This window comes from Scyliorhinus torazame, chromosome 14 (assembly GCF_047496885.1).
Source record: "Scyliorhinus torazame isolate Kashiwa2021f chromosome 14, sScyTor2.1, whole genome shotgun sequence".
Lineage (NCBI taxonomy): Eukaryota > Metazoa > Chordata > Chondrichthyes > Carcharhiniformes > Scyliorhinidae > Scyliorhinus > Scyliorhinus torazame.
This window is the reverse complement of record NC_092720.1, coordinates 61609473-61628146: the sequence shown is the minus strand read 5'-3', so window position 1 is coordinate 61628146 and position 18674 is coordinate 61609473. Positions and strand designations below refer to the sequence as shown.

Here is an 18674-nt window from a genome sequence, read left to right as displayed (position 1 = left end):
GTGTTGACCTTGGGTAGGTGCTCTTTCCAAGAGCTGGTGCAGACTCGATGGGCCGAATGGCCTCCTTCTGCACTGTAAATTCTATGATAATCTATGAAATAAGGGATCTACATCTTGTCAGCATCTCACTCTTTACAAGGAAATGAGAGACTAATGGAAGGAAAGGACAATCAATACATGTTAAGTGGTGAGGTAGTGGTTGGCTCTGTTACAATCTCACCAAATTTGGGGCAGGATTGTTGAGGCGCGTCCTAGCCCAAGATGGAAGTATGCTCAATGTTTTATGCTGCAGGTGTGAAGACATTATTATGCTGTTGTATTACCATATAAATGTTGTATTTTTTGTAGCCTCTGTATCCTTAAATATGATGGGCAGCACGGTAGCACAGTGGTTAGCACAGTTGCTGCACAGCTCCAGGGTCCCAGGTTCGATTCCCGGCTTTGGGTCACTGTCTGTGTGGAGTCTGCACGTTCTCCCAGTGTCTGCGTAGGTTTCCTCCGGGTGCTCCGGTTTCCTCCCACAGTCCAATGATGTGCAGGTTAGGTGGGTTGGCCATGCCAAATTGCCCTTAGTGTCCAAAAAGTGTTAGGTAGGTGGGGTTACTGGGATAGGTTAGAAGTGTGGGCTTAAATGGGGAGCTCTCTCCAAGGGCCAGTGCAGACTCGATGGGCCGAATGGCCTCATTCGGCACAGTAAATTCTATATTCCTCTGTCCCTATGTGAACAGGTCTCTCTCTCTCTGCATTTCAGGCATCTACACGTAATTAATAACGTCAGAACAAGTTTTACTACCAATCATGACTTTTAAAAAATATATATATTTATTCAAATTTTTCAAAAATTTTCAACAAAACCCCCCCCTCAACAAGAAAAAAGCAACAAAAACACAACAATCAGAAATTATACATTGGATTTCCCCCATATACAATAACCCCCCATATAACATTTAAAAGCACAAATAGGGAAACTCCCCACCTTCACCCAAACGCAACCCCAAAAGAACCCCCCCCCCACCCCTGGGCTGCTGCAGACCTCCTCCTAACGCCCCGCGAGATAGTCTAGGAACGGGTGCCACCGCCTGGAGAACCCTTGCACAGACCCTCGCAAGGCAAACTTTATCCTCTCCAGCTTGATGAACCTGACATGTCATTGATCCAAGCTTCCACATTAGGGGGCTTCGCATCTTTCCATAGTAGCAAAATCCTCCGCCGTGCTACCAGGGACGCAAAGGCCAGAATTCCGACCTCTTTCGCCTCCTGCACTCCTGGCTCGTCCGATACCCCAAATAATGCCAACCCCCAACTCGGCTTGACCTGGGCGTTCACCATCTTGGACATAGTCCTCGCAAAACCCCTCCAAAACCCATCCAGCGCCGGGCACAACCAGAACATACGGACGTGATTTGCCGGGCTCCCCGAGCACCTCCCACATCTGTCCTCTACCCCAAGGAACCTACTCAACCTCGCCCCTGTCATATGCGCTCTGTGGGTAACCTTGAACTGTATTAGGCTGAGCCTGGCGCAAGAGGAGGAAGAATTAACCCTACTCAGGGCATCAGCCCACAGACCCTTATCTATCTCCTCCCCAAGCTCCACCAATCATGACTATTGAAACTTTTATAGTTAATCTGAAATTATTTAGCATTTACTATGAAATTCATCTTTGATACAGTTCAATTTGTTTTCTAGTCTGCTTGTTTTAGATCTTCACAGACTGTCATTTTGTTAAGCATTAACAGAGAAGAAGAGTCAGCACTGCACTTCAATGAAAATAAAATAATTTTGGAAGAGAGAATTGCAGGGTCAGGAAAAGCACAGGTCGGAATAGAGCCAGTTCTGAGCCCACCCATGCTCTTGATCCACATGAGCAGGCAGATTAGGCCTCGGTTTAATGACTCATCTGCAAGATGGATTTGCTAGTAATAAATCCTCTATTCAGTATATACCTTTTATTTATTTTTTTGTTTTTTTAAATTTAGAGTACCCAATTATTTTTTTCCAATTAAGGGGCATTTTAGCATGGCAAATCCATCTAACCTGCACATCTTTTTGGGTTGTGGAGGTGAAACCCACGTAAACACGGGGAGAATGTGCAAACTCCACACAGACAGTAACCCGGGGCCGGGATGAAACACAGGTCATCAATGCCCTAGGAAAGTGCTAACCACTGCGCCACCGTGCCACCCCAGTACGTACCTTTTATATTATTAATTTCAGTGCATATAACCTTATGAATCATGGGTATTGTGGTGTGGTGACTTTGTAATGGACTAGTAATCTTGAGGTTGAGTTCAAATTAAACAATGGTAACAAATCAATAAACATGGCAATTTGTGGGCTGGCGCAGTAAACAGTTGACTTTGAAAAGCTGTTGAGATTGTTTTAAAAAAACTTGTCTATCTAATATACAATAAACAATTACTAATCTCGGGTAATGTAGCATAAATGCTTCATCCGCACCCTCCAAACAAGTGGCATTATAATATCCACCTGCCAAACCTGATTTATTTAAATGCTAATAATCTCTTTCAAATCATTTTCATAAACCAGATTTTGGCAGAATGACACCCGAAGCAAACTTATGGGGCTACACTATTAAATCTGGCGCCTTTATCCTTTTGGCAGAATCAGACGCACAATTATGTAAAGTTCAACATGAGGAAATTGAGCTGGATTAGTTAGTGCATACTGTGAGAACTGGCACATAGACTCTGCTCTCCTAGAATTCACCCAAATAGTCCTAATCATGTTTTCTCTCTGAGTTCAATATCTTCCATTCTTCCTTAATTTCACTCTTCATGTAAACTCCCCAACCTATATTCGCAGCCAACCACTTGACCTTGTCATGTCACATGACCTCACTGTCCCATAGGATCAATCACAGATAATTATAGAAATTTTACTGTAGAAGAAGGCCATTCGGCCCAACGAGTCTGCACAGGCCCTTGTAATGTGCACCCTACCCAAGCCCAACCTTTTTGGACACCAAGGGAAATTTAGCATGGTCAATCCACCAAACCTGCACATCTTTGGACTGTGGCAGGAAACCGGAGCACCCAGAGGAAACCCACGCAGACACGGGGAGAACGTGCAGACTCCTCACAGACAGTGACCCAAGCCGAGAATTGAACTCGAGACCCTGGAGCTGTTAAGCAACTCTGCTAACCACTTTGCTACCCGTGCTGCCCGTAATGCCATCCCTAATCACACTCCACCCACATATACCATCTCCTATAAATTTTACATCCTTCAATACCCTCCTCAGAAAAATCTGTCCTCCATTTCACTCAGAACTGCACTCTCAAATTCCTTAATCGTCTAGCTTTTGGCCTGCCTTTCATTACATTTTGGAAGCTCGTACACTGTTCAACCACATGCTCACATCCACCTTTGAGGCTCTAGTTCCCATTAAAATCATTACTCTCTCTCATTCTGGCCATCCCCCCAGTAAGATTATTTTCATTCCCTAAAGTTCAAGAGAAGTAAACTTGAATGGATATGGTTTATCCATTCACTGCCAGACCTGGCAGCCCCACACAAAGCTCTATCAAATGCTGCTCTTATCTGCTAAACCAGCTCTCTATTTCTGGATCATCCTGAAATGCAAAGATAAACCCAGCTTCTTTGCTCGAGGACAAATGCTCTATCCAGTCTCCTCCACACTCATCTCCAACAACAATTGGGGAGCTCATGAACTTCACTGTCACCAAAATTGAGACCTGCTGACTTTGTCACTTCCCTCCTTTCCCACCAGATAAACTTCCACTAAGAATTCACCCTGCCCTAACCCTATACTTGTTTCCTGCTCCACTTTTTCTCCTACCTTCCCATATGCCTTCTTGGAGTTCAACTTGTCCATGAGACTTGCACCCTACTCTGGATCTTATTTCTACTAATCTACTGACTACCTAGCTTCCCTTTCTGGCTTCCCTGCTATCTGACATTGCTGACAGATCTGTCTTCTCTCCTTCAAATATGCCATCATCACCCCTCTCCTAAAAAAACAATAATCCTTGACCCCCTCCACCCTTGCCTCCTACCCTATCTCCATCTTCACTTTACTCTCTAAAGTCTTTGAGCATGTTGTTGCCTCACAAATTTGTTTCTGTCTTTCCAAGAAGTGCATGTTTGAATCCTTCCAATCAGATTTGCACCCCAGCTCAGTGCTGAAATGGCTCCCATCAAAGTCATAAATGCAAACCCATCCCTTGTCCTTCTTGAACTGTTGAAAATAGTTTATCAATTGATCCTCCTCCAAAGCCTCTCCACTGTTGTTTAACTGGGTGGGACTGCTCTCACGTGGTTCCATTCTTATCTAATTGCCAGAGGACCACTGGCAATGGCTACTCTTTCTGCTCCTGCAAGTTACCATGTCTGCCATGAATCTATTCATGGACCTACAAGATGCCAGTCAACAGCATTCAACAACATATTCATTTCCACTTACACTCTGATGATACCCAACTGTAACTCTCCACCACCTTCCTCAATCCCTCTCACATCTCTAAACTGTCAGGCTGTCTGTCTGGATCAGCAGAAATTTCCTTCAATTTAACATTTGGAAGACTAAAGCCGCTGATTTTGGACCCCATTGCAAACTCTGCTCTCTCGTCACTGACTCCAGCCCTCCCCTAGCAACTGTCTAAAGCCAAACCAAACTGAGTCCCCTTGTTGTCATATTTGACCCATGATGAGCTGTGCAGTCACTCAGACTACCTTCCACTCTGTAACATCATTTGCCTGGAAAATCCTCAGTTATTCTGCGCCATTGAAAACATCAGGCTTCGGTGTTTACTACCCCTGGCTGGCCTGCCACATTTTACCTCTGTAAAATTGAATCCAAAATTCTCCTTCAGTGCCTGAGCTTGTACCAAGTTTCTGCCCAGCTTCCTGATAAACAACAGCGGAATTTTAAAATGCATTATCTTTCAAAGCCCTTCATGGTCTGGTCCTTGCTATATCTGTGATTCCCTCTAGGTTCACCTCTGAGATACAAGTGCTCATTTAATCCTGGCCCCTTGAGAATGAACAAATTTTAATCATTAACACACGAACATATGAATTAAGAGGAGTAGGCCACTTGGCCCCTCGAGCCAGCTTCGCCATTCAATAAGATCATGGCTTGTAACTTTGACCCCGCATTCCTGCCTACTGATAACTTTTCAACCCCTCTTGTTAATCAAGAATGTATTTAGCTCTGTCTTAACATATTCAAAGCTTCCGCTGCCATTGCCTTTTGAGGAAACGTGTTCCAGATCACCTTGCTGGAAGTGGTGATGGTGTGGGTGGCTGGCGACAAGAAGGCATTAAAGAGCCACGGTGGACAATTTGGAAAATAGCTCCAGAAGACAGAACTTGAGGGTGGTTAGAGGGTCCAAGTCTGACAATGTTTCGTTGTTTTGGAAGATGGTGGGCTCGGGCCCACAGGTCGTTGTGCTGGTGAGCCACTGCTAACGATAATCGTGCACTTTCAGAGTTTTCAAAACAAAGGAGGAGTTCTGCAGTGGGCAAAAGATCAGTGGGACTCCAAATGAGAGGGCCACTTTGTGAGGATCGATCAAGATGATGGAGCGGAGCTGGCCAAAATGTGTGCAGCATTCAACAAAGCCAAGGCTGCATTGTATCGGAGCAATGTTTGATTTGGCGTGGTTTACCCTGTGCGCCTCGGAGTGTCTTATGAATTGAAAGATTACAGGTGCGATTTAATGGAAAAAATTCAAAGTGTAATTTTGGGTGAGTTTGGTGGGGAGTTCCTCCACGACTCTGTTGGCAAGTTTCTCACTTCCATCTAACCATAATTAGTAATTTCTTTGGGCCCTGGGGAATTCCTCCCTGGTCAAACCCACCGGGTTTATTTTCAACATTGGGGAGCTGAACACGCTCTCCAGACCGGCTCCTCAGAGATCGGGCCACCATTTTCAAAGGGTGCCCCAATCTCTAAGTGAGCTGGTGGGTGCCCCACACCCCACGCACAGGAAATGTCATCCCCCCACAAATATGGGCAGGACCCCACAACCCTCAATTGAGGACTCCCCACTATGGGGTCGCCGAGTGCCTCCCTGTTCAGGCCTTCCCATGCCCCCTTACAGATTCCCACCCATCACTCCCCCTCATCCCACCTTTCATGGGCATGGCACCCATGAGGCTCTGACCGTTTGCAGTGCCACCCTCACACCCTGGAGTGCTCCTGCAAGCTTGGCAGTGCCAGGGTGGCAGTGACAAGGTGCCCGGGTGCTGTTGGGGAGGGCCACCCTGTTCCTGAGTACCCAAGGGCCTCCAATGGCCTGGGATCGAGATAACTATGCATTATATAGGTTGGGAGATGTATGTCTAGGGGTGTGAATGTGAATTTTGGGGTTTTACTGGGTGTTTTGGAGCTTTGTACTTGGATTTTTATTGTGGATGTTGTTGTTGTTCATGTATCTTTCTTTTTCCTGGAACGATTAAAGTATATTTGGGCAGAGGGCTGGTTGGCGTTATGGGTTTTTGTTATTATGCTTTTTACTCTGTGTAGCTAACTAGTTAGGTAACAGGAGCAGCTGCAGCTGATACTGTGGGGTTTGTTTTAGCATGAGCTTAGGTGTTTTGTTTTTGTTCTGGTTGGGGTTTGAGAAGGTGAGGTAGGAGTCTTTGTTTGCCTTATTTTAGTTTACTGGGTTATTTGGGTATGGTATTGATGGGTGGCGGGGGGTGGGCTATTTCTCTGACGGTGGCTGTAAACCTTTCTTTGTTCTTGATGGGGGATTTGGAGCCCAGCTTGGGAGGGCCTGGTGTCAGTTCTCTGATAGTTGCTGGATTGCCCCACAGCTTGGAAATGGCTGACTCTGGTAAGGGGTGAGGGGTAGATGACATTCTATCCAGTTGGTCACTTGGAGAGGGTTAAACTGCCCAGTAAAAATATCGAGGGTGTTTGCACACCTTAGGAGGTGGAAGGCTGATGTGTGCTGTTGCAGGAGGCCCATTTGTGAATTAAAGATCACACAAGTGCTGGGGCAAGTATTTCATTCGGGATTTGACAGTAGGGCCCGGGGAGTTACAATTTTTATTAATAATAAAGTATCTTTTTTGGCAGCTAAGATACTGATAGATCTGAATGGGAGGTACGTAATGGTCAGTGGATTGTTGGCGGGTACCCATCGGTCTTAGACAATGAATATGCACCAAACTGGGGTGATACAGCTTTACTCAACAAGTAGCTGGCTTCTGTTCCTAATCTAGACTCACACCAGTTAATCCCAGGAGGGGTCTTGAACTGTGTACCGGACCTTCGGCTGGATAGATCGATTCCAAAGTCTTTGAGTCCTTGCGGGGTGGCAAAGTCACTTTTGGCCCTTATGGAGCAGATGGTGGTGGGGAAGGGGGCAGACGCGTGGATATTTTTACATCCAAAGGAGGAGGATTTTTGTTTTTTTGTCTCAGATACATCAGATCTCCTCTTGGATTGATTTCTTTGTGGTGGGTATTGTCATAATATGCACCCATGCACATCATGAGGTAAAAGCAGGCAGTGACAGACACCCAGGTGAGCCATCAATGTACAGAACAGAACAGAATCACAAGACAGGATACCAGAGGGGGACTTACACCTATAAAACACACGAGGCATCAGCACTCTGCCTCTTTCCACTGGCGATAGCTATAGTGATAGTCAGGGTGTAGAAATCATTCAACACCTCCAACACGTGGATCAGAGCTAGCCTGGTCTAGATAGTTAGCTTTAGTTTACTTAGGGTAGTAGAGAGTCAACCCACAGGAAACTGCGTGTTTTGTTGCTAGAGTTCAATAAATCTTTTATCGAACCAACGCCTTTGTTTGGTGTATCCTTGATCAGTTAATTGCATCGTGTGCAATCCGTGTTACCCCAGGGTGAACAACACAACATGATACCAGAAGTGGCTACTGCCTCTATGTTGTATTTTACCGTGGAAAATTCTCTGAAGACCAGCAACTGCCTTCCAGTCGCATGGAGAAGATCCAGGCAGCTCCGCATCTCCGGGAACCTTGGCGCCAACTGGCGGGCCTTCAAGCAAAAATTCAGCCGATACCGTGAGGCCTCGTGCCTCGAAAGTGCCTCTGATGCACGAAAAATCACCCTGCTGCTGTCTACTGCGGGGGGCCAGGACATCCAAATCTTCAATTCGCTCACTTTCTCCGACGGTGAGGTCAAGGCAAAGTTCCAGACTGTCCTCGCAAAATTCGACAGTCACTGCGAGGTCGAGACAAACGTAAGCTTCGAGCGTTACGTATTCCAGCAGCACCTTCAGGGTAAGGACGAGCCTTTTCAATCTTTTCTTACTCAGCTTCGCATTCTAGTGCAGTCCTGCAACTACGGAGACACCGCTGACTCCCTCATCAGGGATCAGATTGTGTTTGGCATCCACTCCGACGCCCTGCGGGAGCAGCTCCTAAAAATAAAAAATATGACCTTGCCAGTGGCCATCGAGACATGCAAAGTCCACGAACTGGTGAAAAGTCATTATTCCCGCCGGAAGTCGGCAGAGCAGGACCAACTCGCCTCCCATGAGGCTGAAAGTGTGCAGGCCATTGCCCGAATGCGGGGCCTGAGCATCAATGAAGGCGGCCATTTCGCGCGCTTTTCCAGGGCTCCCACGCATGCGCACCACGGTCGGGAAGCGGCCGAAGACTACACTGCGCAGTTGCGAGCGGCGGCTGACCGCACTGCGCAGGTGTGAAGATGTGGCAAACGTCACGACATCGATGTAATGACGTTCCCCAACTGCGGCACCGCCCATTTAAAGCGGCAATGCCCCGCGAGAGGCAGGCGTTGTCTCAACTGCAAGAAGTTTGTCCATTATGCTGCTCTGTGCAGATCTGTCAGGGGGCCAGCGGTACCAGGTCCAACGAAAACGAGTTTGAAGTGTGCAGCAAGGGCTGCTGGACTTGGAACTGTCATGATATTCAGGTAAACATCATGGTGCAAACACACATACATACTGATGGACAGATCAACGGACCAATCAATACACACACAACACCACAGCCAAGAGCATACACACTATAAAACGGGGAACACGACACTTCCCGCTCATTCCAGCAGGAGACAGCTCAGGGCACAGAGCTCACAACAAGCCACTCAGACATCCACCATGTGCTGAGTGCAACTCCAAGATAGTGTTAGGGCTGGGTCCACAGATTCAAGGGTTATGATCGAACCACAATAACCAGTTTACCATTGTAAATATATGTTAGTAATAAAACTGAGTTGTACCATCCGCAACCGTGTTGGTTCGTCTGTGTAGCAGAGCAGCCAACACAACAGGAACCAGATCCCATCACCGATCCAGAGGACGACTGCCCAGAGTCCACCTATCGAGTGGGCATCATCATCATGCATAGCTATGTCTCCTCACTTTCACCAACACACACGCCCATCCTTAAAGTGGATTGTGCGGACGAGTGGTGTGCCACAGTACAGGTCAACAATTGTAGCATCCGGTTCAAGCTCGACACCGGTGCTTCGGCCAACCTAATATCCAAAGCAGATCTGGCTCGCATCCGGAGGCAGCCTACCATTCTTCCACTGGCTTGCCAGTTGCTCGGCTACAATGGGAATGCCATCACGGCGCTAGGGTCCTGTCACCTGCAAGTATCCAACAGGGCCGTCAAGGCCACTTTGCAGTTTGAAATTGTCCAGCCCGGCAAGGCTTCTCTGCTGGGTGCCCGAGCATGCAAGCTCCTCCAGCTAGTTCAGCATGTACATGCCATGTCCTCAGCTGACAACACTCTGCAAGCCAACATTGAGGAGCTCCTACTGCAGTACCCGGATGTGTTCACAGGGATGGGCACGCTGCCCTACCGCTATAAAATTCTGCTCAGGTCTGATGCCACGCCTGTCATCCATGCGCTGCGCCGGGTGCCGGCGCCCCTCAAAGACCGTCTGAAGGCGCAACTGCAGGATCTCCAGGATCAAGGGATAATATCCAAGGTGACGGAACCAACTGACTGGATCAGCTCAATGGTCTGCGTCAAGAAGCCCTCGGGAGAACTGCACATTTGCATCGATCCCAAGGATCTGAACCGCAACATTATGAGGGAACACTATCCGATCCCGAAGCGGGAGGAGCTGACGAGTGAAATGGCACATGCCAAATATTTTACAAAGCTGGACGCATCAAAGGGCTTCTGGCAGATACAGCTGGACGAGTCCAGCCTGAAGCTATGCGCATTTAACACAACCAAGTGCCATTTGGCATTGTGTCGGCCTGCGAAATCTTAAAGCGAATAAAGGAGCAAATGCTCGAGGGCATTGACGGTGTACGGGTCTATGTTGACGATGTCATCATCTGGTCCACGATCCCGGAGGAACATGTTGCCCGTCTGCAGCAGGTCTTCAGGCGCATACATGCCAACGGCCTGAAGCTCAACAAAACTAAATGCTCCTTTTGGCAGGTCGTCAATTAAATTTCTGGGCGATCAGATCTCACAACAGGGCGTGCAACCGGACTCAGACAAAGTCCAGGCAATTAACACGATGAAGACTCCAGAGGACAAGAAGGCGGTCCTCCGCTTCTTGGGGATGGTGAACTTTTTGGGAAGTACATTCCCAATCTCGCGTCACACACCACAGCCCTCAGACACCTTGTGAAAAAGTCCACCACTTTCCTGTGGCTGCCCACACATCAAGAAGTGTGGCTTGAGTTGAAAGCGAAGCTAACCACTGCTCCTGTTCTAGCCTTCTTTGCCCAGCAAGGGAGCCCAAGATCTCCACGGACGCCAGCCAGGACGGCATTGGGGCGGTGCTCCTGCAGAAGGACGACATCTCGTTCTGGGCTCCAGTGGCCTACGCGTCCAGGGCCATGACGCCCACTGAGCAATGCTATGAGCAAATTGAGAAAGAAATCCTGGGCCTGCTCACTGGCATCGTGAAATTCCATAATTATGTGTATGGTCTCCCGACCTTTACCGTGGAGACGGACCACAGACCTCTGGTGCACGTTATACAAAAGGACTTAAATGACATGACACCCAGGCTCCAGCGCATTCTCCTTCGACTCCGCAGGTATGATTTTGAACTGGTTTACACACCTGGGAAGAAGCTAATCATCACGGATGCCCTTTCCCGTGCCATCACCTCACCATGTGAACAGGTAGACTTCATGCACGACATCGAGGTGCAGGTGAAACTGTGTGCCAGCACCCTCCCGTCATCCGACGACCGACTCGGCATCATTCGGGAGGAGACCGCCAAGGACCCTCTGCAGCAGTGTGTCATACATCACCTCACGAATGGCTGGCAGAAAGACCTAACTGTTGTCGAGGGGATCCTTCTGAAATTAGATTGCATCGTCATCCCGCGCGGCCTCCAGAGCTTGATGCTCACGCAGATACGCAGATACACGAGGGACACCTCGGCATTGAGAAGTGTAGGCGCAAGGCCCGGCAAGCTGTCTATAGGCACGGCATCAATTTTTAATTTTAATTTTATTCTCCTTTTTCACATTTTCTCCCACATTTACATCCATCAACAATAATCAGCAAGATATGTCAGTCCCCATAATAACAACGATCCCATCTACCCACCAACCCCCAAACCTCAACCTGCATGTTTACATAACCAAATGACAAAAAGGAATCAGGGATTACCCGTAGTCACCCTTAATCTTACACAGCTACCCCCCCCCCCCCCCCCCCCCCCCGGTCTCCACTGCCTCTTGTAAAACTCCTCCCAACCTCGGTTCCTTCCCCCCAACTTTCCACCCCGGCTAGACCACTCGGACCCTGTTCTGCCAGGCTCCGGTGGCCGCAGCCCCTCCCCCCACCTCACTCCCATTCACTGGCCGGCTTAAACCGGCCAGCGTGGAGGCCCCCGCCCGGGTCCCTTTCCCACTTGCCCGGCCCTAGGAAAGCCCAAAGATCCCCTTTTAGCACACAAACCCCGCATATCCACCTACACCCCAAAGAACCCTCATTTCGAGTGAAAGTCCCGTCCCTTCCCTTGTCCAAATATATACCACATTGGCTCCTTCAGTCTCTACACCCACGCGCAGTGATACAAAAATGAAGAAAATACAGTCATGAGGTTACATCGGCACATGGCCATTCCTCAATTTGTCAGTTCTGCCACAGTCCTTCTGCTTTCGCAAACTCCTCCGCTGCTTCCGCCGTTCCAAAATAAAAGTCCCTGAGCTTGTAAGTCACCCTCAGCTTCGCTGGATATACAACGCCGCACCGCACCTTGCTAATGTACAGTGCCCTCTTCACCCAGTTGAAGGCAGCCCGCCTCCTCGCCAGCTCCACCGTAAAGTCCTGGTATACACGTATACCAGCTCCAGCCCACTGCACCACCCGCTTCTGCTTGGCCCAGCTCAGGACCTTCTCCTTCACACTGTACCTACGGAAGCACAGAGTCACTGCCCTTGGCGGCTCACTCCCCTTTGGTACAGGCCTCCACGACCGATGAGCCCGATCCAGTTCATATTGGGAGGGGTCCTCCCCCTCCCCCAGTAGTTTTGCCAGCATCGCGGCAAAATACTCAGTCGGCTTCGGTCCTTCAACTCCTTCGGGCAGCCCCACGACCCTCAAATTCTGTCGCCTGGATCTGTTTCCCAGATCTTCCATTTTTCCTTGCAGATTCTTGTTCGTGTCCATCACCTTCCGCATCTCCTTCCCCATCGACGCAAGTTGATCACCGTGCTGCAATACCGTCTCCTCCACTTCCTTCAGCGCCTCCCCTTGCTCTCGCACCTCCGCCACTGCGCTCGCCACCGCCGTCTTCACCGGGGAAACCGCCTCCTCCACCAGCACATTCAAAACCTCCCGCATCTCCTTCCTCACCAACTCCATACATTTCTCAATCTGTGCCAACTGCTTTTGGAATTCCGCAGCCATCACCTTAGTTAGTTCTTCAGCCGTAAGCACTGCGGCCTCCCCTGGTGCTCCAGCCTCCATCTTCTTTGTTGACCCCGCGGTGACCTTTCCCCTCTCCTACGGACTTTCAGCCGCTTTTTTCCCGGCCGTTCTTTTGGTGTTTTTTGACATCCTTCTTCTCCTTGCACTATCTCCCGACTTTTACTGCCGTCGCTGGCCCTAGGACCGGGCGTTACTCCCCGAAAATGCCGTTCTGAACGGGAGCCCTCCAATGTGCGGCTGCCTCCCGCCCGCCGTCACCGGAAGTCCATCCATCTCTGTCTTAAAGACACTCAGTGATTTGGGCTCTGCAGCCTTCTGCGGCAATGAGTGCCACAGATTCCATCCTCTGGTGGAAGAAATTCCTCCTCATCTCAGTTTTAAAAGATCGCCCCTTTAGTTTGAGGCTGTGTCCTCGGGCTCAAGATTCTCCTACTAGTGGAAAATAGAAGGGAGGTTTGCTGGTTTTTAGGTGTAGTTGGGCAAGTTCCAACTTCTAAGAACTAATCTGTTTAGGTATTATCAGGTGCGGAACTTTTTAGGTAAGGAAATTCCTTCCTTGCCCTTGGCATCCTTGCCCTCGTTGATGGAAGGGGTTCTATAGCCGGTTGAGTTGGGGGAAGGGATGATATCAGATATTTATAGTCAGCTTGTGTCGATGGAGTAACCTCCATTGAATGAGGTTAAAAGGAAGTGGGAGAGGGAGCTGGGTCAGGCTTTTGAGTGGGGGGGTGGGGGGGGGGGGGGTGGTGGAGTAAAGCTCTCTACAGAGTCAACTCCAACTATTCGTGTGCACGACTCAAGATCCCTAAAGGGGCACGACTCAAGATCCCCACAAATGGTTTCTAACATTTTCCCGATGACAGATGCTAGTCTAACTAGCCTGTAGTTTCCTGCTTTCAGTCTCCCTCCCATTCTGAATAGAGCAGTTGCATTTGCTATCTTCCAATCTAGGGAATTTTGGAAAATTCAAACCAATTCATCAACTCATCTTATTAGCCACTTCTTTCAAGACCTTAGGGTAAAGTCCATTGGACCAGGGGATTTATCAACCCGCATTCCCAACAATTTGTTCAATACCACTTCCCTGGTGATTGTACTTTTCCTGAGTTCCTCCCTCCCTTCCCTTCTATTTCCTGATTTATAGATATTTTGGGATGTTACTGACGTCCTCTATAATAAAAAAAAAGAGGCAAAATACCCATTTAGTTCATCCGCCATAGCCTTACTTTCCATTAGCAGTTCCCCAGATGCACATTCTATAGGACCAATGCTCATCTTTTAACTCATTTCTTAATTAACTATCTATAGAAACTCTTACTGTCCACCTTAGTATTACTAGCTAGCTTTTTCTGGTACTCTAGCTTTTTCCTCCTTATCAATCTTTCTGTCATTCTTTATATTCTTTCCAATCTTCTGGCCTGTCACTTGCCTTTGTGCAAACAGATGTTTAATACTGTCTTCAACTTTTCTAGTTAACCACAAATGACAGGCCCTTGCCTTGGAATTTTAATTTCTCATTGGATTGTGTCAATTCGGAAATATCCCTTTAAATCTCTGCCACTCAACATCAGTTGATCTATCACTTTCATATTTGTCAGTTCACTTTAGACCTCTGATCTTCGGGTAAGCGTTCTCCAAGGCGGCCTTGAGGACACGCGACGACGCAGAATCGCAGAGCAGAAACTTATAGCCAAGTTCTGCACACGAGTATGGCCTCAACTGGGACCTTGGATTCATGTCACATTACATTCACCCCCCCACCATCTGGCCTGGGCTTGCAAAATCCTGCCAATTATCCTAGCTTGGGACAATTCACACCTCTTTAACCTGGGGGTACCCCTCTCTTTCGCTCTGTAAAGACTTAATTATCTGCAAATGCTCGCATTCAAAGTATCGTCTTGCATCTTTGACTTTGTCTGTATAAATGTTTCTGGAACCTACCTCTCCATTCACCTGAGGAAGCAGCAGTGCTCAGAAAGCTATTGATTTAAAACAAACCTGTTGGACTTTAACCTGGTGTTGTAAGACTTCTTACTGTACTCACCCCAGTCAAATGCCGGCATCTCCACATCATTCCTATACTGTGGTAGCCAGAACTGCACATAGTACTCCAGCTGTGGCCTAACCAGTGTTTTATACAGCTCCACCATAACCAAATATTTGGTCAAAAAATAGGATTTAGGGAGAAGTTTAATCAAGGAGAGAAAGGTTGAGAGGTGGAGATGTTTAGGGAAACAAAGCTTGGGACCTAGACAGTTGATGGCATTGCCACTAATGGTCGAGTGAAGGAAACTAGGATGTATAGGAAACTAGGATTGGATGATCACAGAGATCTTGGAAGACAGTAGGACATTAGAGAGATAGGTCGGTGCAAAGGATTTAAACATGAAAGTTAAAATTTTAAAATTAAGTCATTGTTGACTGGGAGTTAATTTAGGTCAGCAAGCATGGAGGTGATGAGTGAATGGCACTTGCTGCAAATACTCCTAGCAATTAAATTTAAGACAATTGAATTACCTCTAAAATGATGTAGTTCTTATAAATGCATCTTGCCAGTGTATGCCGACTGGACCCTCTTTTCCTTGCAGAGGCTTACCCCTCCCTCTGACTCACTTCTCCATCTTTAGCCTTTTAGTCCAAGCTGATACTCTTCTCCCTCCTGCTATTCACTTGTTACTGTTGGCACTACTTTCTCCCTGTTATTGCTGGCATTGCATTTTGTTCCCCACTCACAGTGCTGTTTTGATCTTCTCCTCTTTCCCTTCCCATGAAACGGTTTGCAATTTCTGCTACATTTTCTCTCTCTCTACTTCTCTCCTTTTCGTTGCCATTAATTTCTCTTCTTCTGTTTTCCTTCATGCCACACCTTCCAGAAAACTGCAGCTAATGGTATTGACTCTGGCTGCTGCACTCACAACTAATTCCCATCTGTGGTAGCAGCGGGTGAAATCACTGATTAACAGCAGGACTCAGGCAAGGGTGACACTATGTAGCAAGAGAACTAATTCTGCACTAATTTTTGTCAACAAATACTGACATGGAGCTGGCCCAAAGAACACTGATAGTTGGCATGTATGCAATTGCTGCTAGTCCATCGAACAAGTACTCCTATAATGCTGACTCCAAATGATCCAATTTTTCATTCACGCTGTACTAAGGTACATTTCGTCGGAAAACAATTGCAAACTATCAACAAAATAATTTTAAGGTTCCTTACCTTCACAAAAACCGAGAAAAAAAGGTCAGCGCTAAGTTCTTGCACTTTTTTTGAAGCACTCTTTTTTGCATTGCAATGGTCTGCTTGTTTCTGAACATCACTTTTATCTAGACCAATCTGTTGAACAGAATCTGAAAAGATAATTGAGAATACTTGCTACTAGAAAAATATTTTTTTTTCCACATCAACAATGTTTATTAACCAGCAAATTTATTTCATAAAATGACTCAAAGTAGAAACATAAAATATAAGAGCAGGAGGAGGCCATTCGGGCCTTCGAGCCTCCTTCGCCATTCATTATGTTCATGGCTGATCCTCCAATTCAATAGCTTAACCCACATACCCCATATCCTTTGAACTCCTTCACCCCAAGTTCTATATCAAACTGCTTCTTAAAAACATACAATGTTTTGGCCTCAACGACTTCTTGTGGTAAAAATTCCAAAGGCCGGCCACTCTGGGTGAAGACATTTCTCCTCATCTCTGTCCTTAATGGTCTACCCCGTATCCTCAGACTGTTCTGAACACCCCACCATCGGGCACATCCTTCCTACATCTACTCTGTCCAGTCCTGTTAGAATTTTATAGGTTTCTATGAGATCCCCCCTCATTCTTCTGAACTCCAGCAAATACAATTCTAACCGATTCAATCTCTCCTCATGTGTCAGTCCCACCATCCCAAGAATCAGTCTGGTAAACCTCCGCTGCATTCCCTCGAGAGCAACAACATCTTTACTCAGACCAAAACTGCACACACAATATTCCAGGTGTGGCATCACCAAGGCCGTGTAAAATTGCAGCAAGCACATCCCTGCTTCTGTACTCAAATCCTCTCGCAATGAAGGCCAGCATACAATTTGTCTTCTTTACCGCCTGCTGTACCTGCATGTCTACCTTCAGTGACTGGTGTACGAGGACACCCAGGCCTTGTAGCACATTCCCTTCCTAATTTATAGCCATTCAGATAATAGTCTGCCTTTTTGTTTTGCTACCAAAGTGGATAACCTCGCACTTATCCAAATTATACAGCATCTGCCATTCATTTGCCCACTCATTCAACTTGTCCAAATCAAACTGAAGGATTTCTGCATCCTCCTTACAGCTCACCCTCCCACTCAACTTGGTGTCATCTGAAAATTTGGAGATATTACATTGTGCTCCCTCATCTAAATCATTAATACATATTGTGAACAGCTGGAGTCAGAGCACCAATCCCTGCAGTACCCCACCAGTCACTGCCGCCAATTTGAAAAAGACTTGTTAATTCCTGTTCTTGGTTTCCTGTCTGCCAACCAGTTTTCTGTCCATCTCAATACATTACCCTTAATCCCACGTGCTTCAATTTTACACGCTAATCTTTTGTCAAAAACCTTCTGAAAGTCAAAATATATCCACTGACTCCCCTTCGTCAACACTACTCGTTACATCCTCAAAGAATTCCAGTAGATTTGTCAAGCATGACTTCCCCTTCATAAATCCATGCCGACTCTGTCCCATCCTGCCACTGTTTTCAAAGTGCTCAGCTATAAAATCTTTGCTAATGATTCTAGAATTTTCTCCGCTACTGATGTCAGGTTTACTGGTCTATAATTCCCTGTTTTCTCTCTATCTCCCTTTTTAAATACTGGGCTTACACTAGCTGCCCTCCAATCTGCAGGAACTGTTCCAGAGTCTATAGAATCTAGAATCCTGGAAGATAATATAATAATAATAATCATCGCTTATTGTCACAAGCAGGCTTCAAATGAAGTTACTGTGAAAAGCCCCTAGTCGCCACATTCCGGCACCTGTTCGGGGAGGCTGGTACGGGAATTGAAGCCGCGCTGCTGCCTTTTTCTGCATTACAAACCAGCTATTTAGCCCACTGTGCTAATCCAGCCCCTGGTGATAGCCACCAATGCATCCACTATTTCTGGAGCCCTTCCTTAAGTATTTTGGGATGTAGATCATCAGCCTGTGGGCATTTATTGGCCTTCAATCCCATCAACTTCCCCAACACCATTTCTTTATGAATATTAATCTCCTTCAGTTCCTCCCTCTCACTAAATCCTCTGTTTCCCAACATTTCTGTTATCTGATTTGTGCCCTCACTTGTGAAGACAGAACCAAATTATGTATTTAGTTACTCAGCCATTTCTTTATCCTCTATTATACATTCCCCTGTTTCTGACTGTCTTCGCTAATCTTTTTCTCTTCACGTACCAATAGAAACATTTAAAGTCAGTTTTTATGATCCCTACAAGCTTATTCTTGCACTGTATTTTCCCCTTCTTAATCAATCCCTTGGTCCTTTGCTGAATTCTAAACTGCTCCCAATCCTCAGACCTGTTATTTTTCTTGGCCAATTTGTATGCTTCTTCCTTGGGTTGAATACTATCTCTAACTTCCCTTGTAAATCGTGGATTGGCCACCTTTCCCGTTTTACTTTTGTGCCAGACAGGAATAAACAATTGTTGCAGTTCCCCCATGTGCTCCTTGAATGTTTGCCATTGCTTATCCACTGTCATCCCTTTAAGTAAAGTTCCCCAATTGATCAAAGCCAACTCACGCATCATATCAACGTAGTTTCCTTTATTAAGATCCAGGA

The 18674-nt window shown here is 46.9% G+C and overlaps 1 protein-coding gene across 3 annotated transcripts in view; it reads right to left on the bottom strand.

The window, feature by feature from the left end:
- Positions 1-18674, bottom strand: part of dis3l2 (DIS3 like 3'-5' exoribonuclease 2) — a 426581-nt gene that overhangs the window by 12075 nt on the left and 395832 nt on the right. For all 3 annotated transcript variants that reach the window (XM_072474282.1, XM_072474283.1, XM_072474285.1), the window contains one exon: positions 16088-16218. In XM_072474282.1, coding sequence (XP_072330383.1) covers positions 16088-16218 — 131 coding nt within the window. The remainder of the gene's footprint in view (positions 1-16087; positions 16219-18674) is intronic.